This window comes from Lissotriton helveticus, chromosome 2_1 (genome assembly GCF_964261635.1).
Source record: "Lissotriton helveticus chromosome 2_1, aLisHel1.1, whole genome shotgun sequence".
NCBI classification, from domain to species: Eukaryota; Metazoa; Chordata; class Amphibia; order Caudata; family Salamandridae; genus Lissotriton; species Lissotriton helveticus.
Window position 1 is genome coordinate 1,189,982,018 of NC_136059.1, and position 12,368 is coordinate 1,189,994,385.

General features: G+C 40.4%; 1 protein-coding gene across 1 annotated transcript in view; it reads left to right on the forward strand.

Annotated features, from left to right (window-relative positions):
- LOC144819668 (uncharacterized) overlaps positions 1-12,368 on the forward strand; it is a 510,454-nt gene that overhangs the window by 406,553 nt on the left and 91,533 nt on the right. The window contains exons 7-8 of the mRNA XM_078677472.1: positions 6,299-6,380; positions 9,297-9,462. Of these exons, the coding sequence (XP_078533598.1) occupies positions 6,299-6,380; positions 9,297-9,462 (248 nt within the window). The remainder of the gene's footprint in view (positions 1-6,298; positions 6,381-9,296; positions 9,463-12,368) is intronic.

Genomic DNA, 12,368 nt, shown 5'->3' on the forward strand with positions numbered 1-12,368 from the left:
TACCCGAATGCGGGACTCAGTCGTTTGATTCACGTGTTCCCTTAAAGACAGACCTTGATCCAGTCGTACGCCAACATTTTTCACTGTCTATTTGGGACTGGGGACAGGCCCCAAGTCTAAAGGCCACCAGTCAGGTGACCACAGAAGTGGGGCCTCCCCAAATAGCATGACCTCGGTTTTCCCTACATTGCATTGCAGGAAATTGGAGGCCATCCAGCAGGACACCGCTTTCATACCCTCCGCAAAAGAATGTTTAATTGCAGGAGTAAGAGTCTGAAATGGGAATAAAAGCTGGGTGTCATTGCCGTACGACACCGGAATGAATCCATATGCATTCACAAGGTCAGCTAGGGGGGCCACATACACGTTAAAAAGTGTAGGGCTCAAGCACGAGCCTTGTGGGACCCCCTTCGTAAGATCCGTAGGAGAAGAACGAAAGGAGCCCAAGTTGACACTTTGTGAGCGACCTGATAGAAAACTCTGAAACCATTGCAGAGCCAAACCTCCTACCCCAACCTCCCGCAGACGACTGAGCAGTATTTCATGCGATATGGTGTCGAAGGCTGCAGACAGGTCTAACAGCACTAGAATCATGGAGCCCACTTTATCTTGCGACATCCTGATGGAATCTGTCACAGAGAGGAGCGCAGATTCTGTGCTGTAGTTGGGTCTAAATCCCGATTGGGAGTGATCTAAACCTCCGACACCTCGATGAAATTTGACAAGTGGGTGTTAACCGCTTCTGCGCGGCGCAAATTTTCGCGCTGTGCTGAAGATTTGAAAAACGGGTGTGGTCATGACGGAACGGTTCCGTCATCAGCACAGCCCAACCGACGCTGATGACGGAACCGTTCCGTCATAAGCATCGAAGGGGTTAACGTGCCTCTCAGTCATCTTGCTTAGATAGGGCAGAAGGGAAATGGGACGGAGGTTGGATAAATCTGTCCATTGGAGAGCAGAGTTCTTGCGAATGGGATTTACAAGGGCCCTCTTCCATTCTTGAGGTACTTGACCCTCCTTGAGGGAAAGATTCATCAGCGTCTGAATCATAGGGCAAAGCAAATTGCCCAGTGAGATAGCTATTTTGGCAGGCAAGAGATCTAGTGAGGATCCTGTTTTAACTTTGCTCATCAGAGAATAAACCTCACTCTGGCTGACAGCAGGAAAGGCGGTAAGTGTGTCAGTATCACGAGTGATGGAATGTGATGGGGTGATAAAGGAGCTACCCTCATAGTTAGTGACCTTAACAATTTTGTCGTAAATCAGCTCTATTTTGTTTTTAAGAAAGGACGAAATGTCATCGCACAATGATTGTGAGAAAACGTCTGATGACATCTCAAATGACATCACTGATGAAATCATCCATGTGAAAGAGTGGCAGACCTCCTCTCACCCTGATATAACCTATAATACACGCATTCAAAAATAGATACTAACATTTTCAAAAAAATGGAGATACCAATACCAGTTACAACAACCTATTCAGTAATTCCAACATCTACATACACATCCACTAACAGTTCTATATAGTCACTTAAACATGTCCTCACTCATTATATGTACTCATACACCTATACATCCTGTTACACACCGATATTCATCCATACAGTTACTCACACACATACTCACACATGCAAATAAACTATCAAAAATCCATTTGTTTGCATATACAGCTGTACACACACCAGTACACCTACTTGTACAGAAACGTACACATGCTTACTCTCTTAAACAATCAGTTATAGAAACACATACTTATTAATACAGGAACTTTTTCAATCTGTCACTGTCATATATCCTTAGTTATATACATCAATACTCACATACACTAGTTTAAAACATGTAGTTACGCATAAAGACACTATTGAGGCAGTGAATAACTCACTAGCACACCCATACACACATTCATCCACCCGTACATTCCTGCACACATGCTGTCTTCAAAACACATACAAACAGTGAGTCAGTCATTCATGCATCTGTGCCCTAAGTAATACCCGCCACCAAACCATACAGACACTCATTCTGATACTCAAAAAACCAACTAATAACCCATATAGACACTCGTGTAGCTACTCACCAACCCATGCAGCCACTTATACACAAAGTGAGACACTGATACAGATATTTACATATTTAAACATTACTCGCTAATACATGTATTCACTAAGATATACTTGATAAGTCAGTTATACAATGAAATTTACAAAAAAAAAACATCCATTTAGAGACTTATTTACCTATTTATTCTTCTATCGACCGTTAGATATACATATATAAAAATATTTATTTTTCAGAAAGACACACATTCAGTGGATGATGTCATCAGTGATATCATCAGTGAGATCATCAGTGAGGTCACTGATCATGTGATGAGTGATGTAATATGGGACATCATCAGAAGTGCATTGCGGGCGCGCAAGTTATAGTTAGCTGAACTAACTATAACGGGAGAATTTCAATGGTTTTGTATGAGAGAAATGTCCAGCTAACTATAACATGGGTGAAACCTATGGTTTTGTCAGTGAATTTCTAAGGTTTTATAAATGCTAATTCCTAACTATAACGTGGCTGAAACCTATGTTTTTTTTCAGTCAATATATATATATATATATATATATATATATATATATATATATATATATATATAGAACTGATGGTTGAAGAAATAACTAAGATTGCTGACAAATCAGCGAGAAATGGGAAGAAAAAACAAAATCTCTCACCTGAAGAGTATAAAGCCATGGCTGAATTGAAAAATGACACATCCTTAATTATCAAATCATCTGATAAAGGTGGCAACCTCGTCGTACAGGACGTTTCAAGGTATATCGAGGAAGCGAATAGACAACTAAAAATTCAAGATCACTATGAAAAATTAGAGAAAAATCCTATGGAGGAATGGACTAGCGAATTTCACTCCATGTTGTTGGGCTGGAAAGAAAGAGGCCTACTTGACTTCGAGGAATATTGCTACCTGAAAACCGACAATCCAATCATGGCAACCATATACTTTTTACCAAAGGTTCACAAATCCCTCAAATGCCCCCCAGGAAGACCAATTGTGAGCTCAATAGGATCACTACTTGAATCCACATCAAGATTCATAGATATTTTCCTCATGAACTATGTAACAGCTTTGCCATCTTTTCTGAGGGATACAATGGATTTCCTACACAAAATCTCAAGGAGTGAATGGAGATCAACCTACTTAATGGCAACCATTGATGTTGCCTCACTCCATACCTCAATTCGCCACAATGATGGCATAAGGGTGGTCAGGAATGCACTAAAAGCACGCTCTGTGAATTTGTTAGAACATACGACAATGCTATTGGATATGCTCCTTTACTGCCTGACACATAACGCTTTCTTGTTTTTGGGGGGGTATACCTCCAGAAACAGGGGACTGCAATGGGGACATCTTTTGCACCTACCTATGCGAATCTTTTGATGGGAGCATGGTAGAGCGAGGTAGTGAAGAAAGACCAAGACAATCCAGAAGGGCCTAGAATAAAACTATTGTGTCATTTTATAGACGACTTGTTTGTCATATGGGACGGAAATGAAGACTCATTGAAAACCTTTATTGGATCTTTAGAAGACAATGATTACAACTTACATTTCACCTCATCAATTAGCTCTCAGACCTTGGTTTTTCTAGATGTGGAAATATCGGTGAAAGACAACAAACTGTGCTCCAAGATCCACAGGAAACCGACTGCATGTAATAGCATCTTACATGCGAATAGTGGACATCCTGTGAAATTGAAATGGAGCATTCCATATGGCCAAATGTTACAAGCGAAAAGAAATTGCTCTGAGCATGAAGAACTAGTAGAAGAAATAAATAGAATGGGTACAAGGTTCCTGGAAAGGGGATATCCTGAAGAAGTAATATCCTCTGCAAAAGCCAGGATGCTTATGAAGAACAGAACCGATCTACTAATTCCAAAGAGCAAAAGGCCAGATAACAGCTTGGGTCCTGAAACTAATCAAAAGAATGACGTAACCAGACTGATTATGGATTTTGATAATCAGAGCAGCAATATGAAAAGAGCCCTTCAAAAACATTGGAAAGTTCTACTTTTGGATGATACCTTAAAAAAGAGCTTGACAGTACATCCGAGCATTACATACCGGAAGACATCTTCCCTGAGGGACATTTTAACACAAAGTCACCTAGAACAGCGGGAAGGGAATAAACCAAGGTGGTTAAACACACCGGGTTTCTGGAAATGCTTTAAATGCAAGGCCTGTGAACATGGAATTAACATCAAAGACTACAAGTTGCAAAACGGCAAAACAGAAAAAATCCAAGACCATATCACATGTGATTCAAAGTGTGTAGTATACAGACTACAATGTCCATGCGTAAAATTCTATATCGGGAGCACCATAAACAAACTGAAACTAAGAATACTCCAACATTTAAGGGCCATCAAAAATAAGGACCCGTGCTACCCGATGGCTACTCACTTTGCTAAATATCATCAGAACAATCCAGCCCTTTTACAATACTCAGGAATCAAACTGAGCAAAATCTCAGAAAGAGGCGGTGATCAAATTGTATTACTAAGACGACTTGAGTCGAGAATGATATTGAGTATGGGAACTGAGGTGCCGTTCGGGCACAATCTGGATGCCGAATTACATGTACATTTGTAGATAGACATTGAGGAGGAAGGAACTCTGAAATTGAACCCTTTACCACAGAGGTTTTGTTGATCTATGTATATAATGAGTATGATGAACTATACAAAGAGAACTTGGAGAGTGAACCCTTCTCCACAGAGGTTTTGTTAATCTTTGTATATAATGAGTATGACAAACTACACAAAGAGATGTGATATTGGATATGACACATACCGGAAATCAAACCATGAATCAAGTCAATCCCCACCCCAGTTGTATACAAAATAGAATCAGGGAAGGTAAACGACTACAAATATAGTGGATATTAGACATCATGGGATATGGAATGGTTAGATATAGTACTTTACAGACAGCAGAAATAACCAATCCCGTAAAACCAACACATTTGGCCATACACTTTAAAATCAATTGAATATGTACATAACTGTAGATATAAAATATTTATACCAGTCACAAATTGAATATGTGTACATATGTTTACGAGAAATTTAAAGGGCCAATGATTTGGTAAAATGATTTTGAAACACTTGTGGAACTATTTTGTAAAAATTAACTGAACCTGAACATATATGGGTACTTTACAGGAAAGAGTGCAACGCTATGAGTTCTAGTTTAGAACTGTATTGAATATAAGTGGGTACTTTACAGGAAATAATGCAATGCAATACGTTTTAGCTGGTACTGTATTGTAGGATGTGCACTGTATATACTAAGGGGTGGTTAATGAAGGACTATGATTAGATAATCATAATATTGTAAATATTTTAATGTGGTTTGCAATAGGTATGTTTGAAGAAGAGTACTTCACGGTAATCAAAAACACAAAATGGCCCCTAATAAGAGCCGGCCAAAAATGACCTCTGCAGGGTTGAAGGTCTAGATGACCATGGAAAGGGAAGAGGGCACTTACACAAAGCACTACATTTAACCAGGTCTAGACCCTAGGACTCTATGGTACAGTTGAAGGCAGGAGCCGAAACGCGTAGACCGTCCGTATTTTGATGCACCTTTTGTTTGCACATGGTGTGTAAATAAACTCAGTGAAAAAGTCATCTGTTGCTGTGCCGTGTCTTTATCTGCGAAGATCGTGGGGAGAAGAAGCTGATGTCATATATATATATATATATATATATATATATATATATATATATATATATATATATATATATATATATATATATATATATATATATATATATATATCCTATGAATCTTTTCCTAACCGCCAGCCCCTGTGGTTATAGGCGAATGGCTGTGTATATGCGTTGGTATGCCTTCTAAAATGAATAAAAAGATCTGTTCCATAAAACCCACTCTGTTATGAAAATCTGGCAACAATATGTCTTGCTGCTAGCTGAACTGTCAAGCCCGACAGAAAAAGCCGACTGGAGCACGAATGAATTAATTGCATATCTGACGAGATGACTCTGGTGACTTTATGATGGCTTACAAACATACACTGAAACCAAGCCTGAAATCCGGTTTTAATTCCCTAGAATCCTAACAGTCCAGTGATATATAAAAATGTTGTTTGTGCCTCTTTTATCAAACATTTTAAAAGCCTGTTGCAATAGAAGACGTGTCCTGTGTGTGTATCTTGTATACTGGATTTCATTTGTTTCCTTTCTTGGTTTATCGACAGGTCCTTTCAAAACTCTGTCACATCTTGCAGACTGATTCGCTTGCAGATGCTCGGCATTGGATCCAAACAGCCAGCCCCAAAGGTAAAGGAAATATTGGCTTTGAAATCTATGTACAGTTTATGAGTTAAAGATGGTACATGTATAGATGGCCAGCTGGTTTTTGCTTTATGAGAATACTCAGGTGCACATTTATCAAATCTTTGAAGTCTGAAAAAAGTGCCACTTGTCAATGGCAATCTCAGTTCAAGAGTGCTTCAGTGCCAGAACACACCACTCCTGTCAATGACTTGTGTAAAAAAACACATTTTTTGTCTCGTTCTGGTAGTACCTTGCACTGATGCTGAAGTTGCCTATGTTAGACCATTTCTGAATTAATGTGGGAATTAGGTAACATTTCCTTCAGTGCTGCCTCGGCAGTACCTATTGATCAGTGAGCGGGTGAGCAAGTGAGTAAGGGAGTGAGTAAGCGACTAAGCAAGGGAAATTATTTATATTGTGTAGATTTACAAACTTGACCATCTAGATGTTAGCATAACTTCCAAATATAGGGCTTTATCTCTACTCACCCAGGGGTTATGTTGCATCACACGCTGCCAATTATGCTGGAATTTTCATTAGCCACAAACAGACTCTCAATCCACTCACTGATTTGCAGCTAAATTATGGTGGGTCCCTTTGTGCCAAGCCCCCCTACTAGAAAACTGAGTGTTCCTTCCTCTCCACGATGCGGCAGGCTCTAAGAAGTTCCACACAGATTGAAAGCCCACCTTTCGGGATAAGCCTGCAGACTTCATGCCTGCTAAATGCATCAAACAATGAAAGTCTCCAACCTTTTCTGTACTGAGAGTAACTTATGTGCAATGAAACGCATTGACAGCTACTAATATCATCAGTGCTGTATAATGTCAGTTTTTTTATGTGTATAATAATTCAACCAAGCAAAAACTTTCTAATTTAATATGCTGGGCTGCACACAGATGAGCTACTCAGAGGTAGCTTGAGAGCTACAATAGCTCACGAGCCTCAATGCCCCTCTGGCTGCTGGCAGATCACCCTCCCCTGCCCTTCTATAAAGGGGTCAACATGTACAATGCAATCCTGCTAAATGAGGACAAGATTTATTTTAGCATTATTTTATAGTGCACTAGACCAGTGGTATCAGAGTACTGTACGTTTATACAATTAATGCAGAGCATTTTTCAAGAAACATTTTAAATTACTAACCATATCCTAATACCTGAGTTAAACTTGAATTATTCTGAAACAAGACAGATTGTATAACTAGAGGAAAGTGAGTATCTGGCAGAAGAGACTGAAGTGAGAATAAAATGACAGTTTAAGAGAGAGTACTCGTTTGAGTGGGTTTTTGTAAAAATGTTTTGACATTTTTCAAAGCCTGTCTGCTTGTCCCACTTGTTACTGCACCTACACAATGGACTACACACTCATTATGCTTCAGTTAACGTGAAAATACCAGACCTTAGAACTGGTGTGTAGTCTGACCTGGTCTTCTTTTTACCACAAGAAGGGCAGGGGTCAAAAAGTGAAGGCATTTTGAGTGGAATAAAATGCCCAAAACTGTCAAAAAAAGACAGAACCTTACTTCAGAAGGTCAAAAACATCAAAGTAAGTCAAAAGAGTTCAAAAAGTGAAGATTATATCTGACTAAATCAGAAAGAAGTGGAGCTGTGTAACCAGGATCCTTCCTGAAGGAGCCGGAAAGAATAACTGACCTAACTGTCACCCCTGAGGCATGATGGGAAGCTGGGGGTCATGACTGCCTTAAAGGCATGGTGCCAGTTTATCTCTATGTTGCTATGAGTTAGCTTTTCAATCTTTTTAGGCTGTGTTTCTGCAATGCAGCCTGGGAGCTGTATATGCTTTCAGTCCTATGTGAGAGTTTCTTCTGACTGCTAAGCATTAAAACATATTCAAAACATGTTTTGCTGTTGTTTTTCCCTGTTTCTAATGTATTCTTTTATGAAATAATGGGGAGTCCTTACAGCATTATTCAGCTCTGGTGAATAAGGGTGCATTTGCTTATTTTATATATATGGAGATACATATATGTGGGGCACATATATGATTGTGTTTCCGGGGTCCCGCGCATGGGCGGGAATATTCTAGTGCTTATGACTTTGATGAGGATACCCCTGGAAGAGAACTAAAATTACCGGTAAGTAACTAATCCTTTGCCAAAATGTATTGGTTACATCAGGGATTGTACGTGGTTCCTAAGATTCATTATTCCATTTGAGGTTAATTCCACTGTACGGATCACGTACGTGCCAATAGACCCGATTCAGGCGGGAGACTACCGATTTTTCAAGCCAAAAATGACTTTATTTGAGCTGTCTCCTGCCTAAAATTGCATTTTCTTCAACAGAAGTCAATGCGGAATTTTTCTTCTCCCGATTTATTATTTAAAATCTCCCACGTCCCTGTATTAAAATGTTGGCATGTATGGGATCATGTGGTGATCAATAATGGGAGCATATCGCATTATTTTTTCATTTGTTTTGTTAAGTTCATTTTAGTTTCCCCTGCAGTCAACTTATTTCTTCTGCATTTATAGTTTTTATATCTAATTGGGGGAGTCCCACGTTCCTCACCCCCCCGCCCTGGTTTTGTAAATATTCATAGATTTGTCCCTTTTGAATTGCAGTAGTGAGTCGCAGCACATAAGTGTTGTGGCCTACCACATTTTATGTATCAGACGTAAGGAGAGTTTGAGGCCTGGTTTAGAGCTGGATGGTGATGAAGAAATTCAATAATTTGTAGAAAGTACTGAATCCGCTGGCATTTTAGCGCACCATACTATCCCTGGGTTGAAATGAATTCTGAGGGTAGATTCTCCTGTAGAGTTAGGATTTTGACCAGAGATTGGAGCATTTTCCAGTCCACCCCAACTCTAAGTCAGGCTGGCTCACACCATAAGCTTGTTTTCATGTTGTGAACTGTGGCCCGGGTAACCTGTAATGTTTGTTGTGATATCAGAAAAGGAGGAGGTGGCTGATATGATTCGCTCGATCATGGGCATGGAGTCATCTTACAAACAAGATGTTGAAGGCAAGTATGCCAAGGATAATCTGGAGCTCCAGAGCAGGATGAACGGGATGCCCAACGTGGAAGCCGAGATATCGGAGAGAGCCACGCACACCAGGTAACTTATTCTCTCACCCTGTCGTGGTTTGTAGAAATTCAACAGAATAGACTTAAAGAAGTTGGTATTACCCACATCAATGCAACTTTGAGAATTGGTTGTGTTGCATTTCAATTGTACTGTGACACAAACTTTTACTTTCTGTTCATTTCTACTTTTCTCATTATTGTACTTACCCAGTGCTTAGTTTTTAGTGCTGGGAACAAAGTTGCATATTAGCAAGGAACCTCGTGAAAATTATTGCTGTTTGATCGGCAGGAAACTGCTGATAAAACGGCGATAATGGGCTTGCTAATATGCGTTCTAGAATTCCTATAGAATCCCAGGTTAGATGTGCAAAACATCTAACCTGGGATTCTATAGGAATTCTATAACGCATATTAGCAACCCCATTATCGCCGTTTTATCAGCAGTTTCCTGCCGATAAAACTGCGATAATTTTAACTAATATGCTCCAAAGTTTTACTCAAGAGTCCACAACCGAGTGCTGCCCAATGCTGGAGATGCTTAGTACCAAGGCTGAATTGATTCCACCTCAATCTTCTTCCTTCCACCACCCTAACCTACCTCTTTATCTCAGTCTTGCAGGTTGCTTGTTGAATGTCAGAATATATTTTGCAAAATATTACCTGACATAAATACATGTCCTAAATATTGGTTACAAAAATGTATTTCCCATTGGGTGTACATTTTCTAATATTAATGCCAATGGGACGATACTTTTCTAAATGACATTTAAGACATGATATTCTTGTTGGAAAATTTCTTGATTACAACATTCTTGTATTATACTTCCTGGAGCCACTATCTATAGCTAGAAACACCAATTAAGCACTGTAGTTAAGGTGATATAACATTACAATATTGCAGATTCAGCAGCAGATTATTACAAAAATATAAACCTATTGTAAGAAAACAGGGCTCTTTGCAGATGTCCCCTCTCTTTTTGTCCCCATTTGAACTACTAGATGCTGATGCTGGTTTTCGACTCAGACAGTGCACTGAAGCCTGCTAACCAGGCTGCAGTGCCAGTGCTCCTTCTAAAAGATCATGGGCTAGATGTAGGTAAATTAGATTTACCGATTCATAAATACCGAATTTTACCGATTCGGTATTCATGAATCGGTAAATCTAATGTGGGTAATTATTCGGTAAAAAATACCGAATCGGTAGGATTCTGTATTTACCGATTCAGTAATTACCGAATCGGTATTTGTCATTGATTCCTATGGGCCTTGAAGCCGATAGGAATCAATAGCAAATACCGATTCGGTAATTAGCGAATCGGTAAAATTACCGAATTGCCAAGGGGGACAGGGTGTCACTTTGACACCCTGTTGCACCCCTGTTACTGGCTTGTGTGCCATGTGACACACATACATGCCCTTAGGGCATGTATGTGTGCCACATGGCACAGGTGTACATGCGCAGATGTGCATGTACACAAGTATTCGTTATTTACCACCAAATAGTATTTGGTGGTAAATAATGATTCGGTAAGGGCCTGTGGCACTGTTTCAAGTGCCACCTACATCTGTATTTACCGAATCGGTAAATTTAACGATTCGGTATTTTACAGAATCGGTAAATTTACCGATTCGGTAAATATACCGATTCTGTAATTATAAGGCCCTCTACATGTGAAACACCAAATACCGGTTACCGACCGGTATTTGCCGTCCTACATCTGGCCCTATGTGTGTAATTGGCTTGCCCAGTTGACAAGCATCATACCTCCCTCATAAGTCCTTGGTGTGGTACGTGTGGTACCCAGGACATGGTTGGTAAAGGGGTACTCAGGACTTGCAGCACTGTTTGTGCCACCCTGAGTGAGACAGGTAAACTAATGACAGCAGGCCTGCCATTGCAAACTGCAGGAACAGATTTCACTGCTCCATTTCGACTTTGTCCTTACCATGTGTGACAAAGTCACAGCATTGCTGTTAAGTATATGTCAATCACCCTAGAGAAGGGCTCTTGTGCCCAGGATGCAGGGTTCAATATATTAAAAGTGTAGACATGTAAATACTTGACCGGACGACTTTGGGGAAATAGATGACGAGGACCGGGCCGAGGCTCTGCATGGTCATAGAGAAATAGTATCTGAGACAGGTTCAGGCTAGTACAACTCAAAATTTGTTACGGGTCATACTACTCAAGCCGTCTTTTACATAGGATTGGGACAACTGATACGTCGCAGTGCATCAGGAGTTGCACCAAAGAGGGCACCTTTTTTCACATTTTATGGTTGTGCCCCGTGATCCGGGGCTTCTGGCGGGGGGTGACAGATGTAATGTCCCGGGTCGTGTCTCTGTGGTTGCCCCTTGATGCCAAGTGGCTTTTAGTGGCTGGCTTGGCCTCTTTACACAAAGATTTGGCTGACAACAGCGGCCAAAGTGGCAAAAGCGAAATGTTGCAAGATGATGGGGAGCGAGTGTCCCTCTGAGTGTTGTAGAGTGGGAGGCAGATCTAGATTAGTGTCAGAGGGTGGAGGAGGTGATCTACTGAGGCAGAAAGTTCGAAAAAGTGTAGGGAGCCTGCGAGAATACTGGGGCACTGACAATGGTGGTGCATTGAGGCAATGGAGCTAGGTTGAGTGACTGATAGATTATGGCGGTGGCGAGACCTGATCGACTCCAAGGCCGTAAAAGTGCCAGAGGAAGACTCAGTCTTCAATGTCCAGTGCTTATTACCTGTACTATGTTCCAGTCTCAGTACTGTACCAGATTCTGTTGATTACAGCGTCTTTTTCAGTACCGCATTGTATGATGAACTTTGTTTAATAACAAGCTTACAAAATAAAGAGTGTAGACATGTAAGTGCAATCTTATCTTTCTGTATAGTGTCTTTACCATTAAAGTACACAGTAAGTGATAGGCAGTCAATAGGATAACATGGGACTTGCA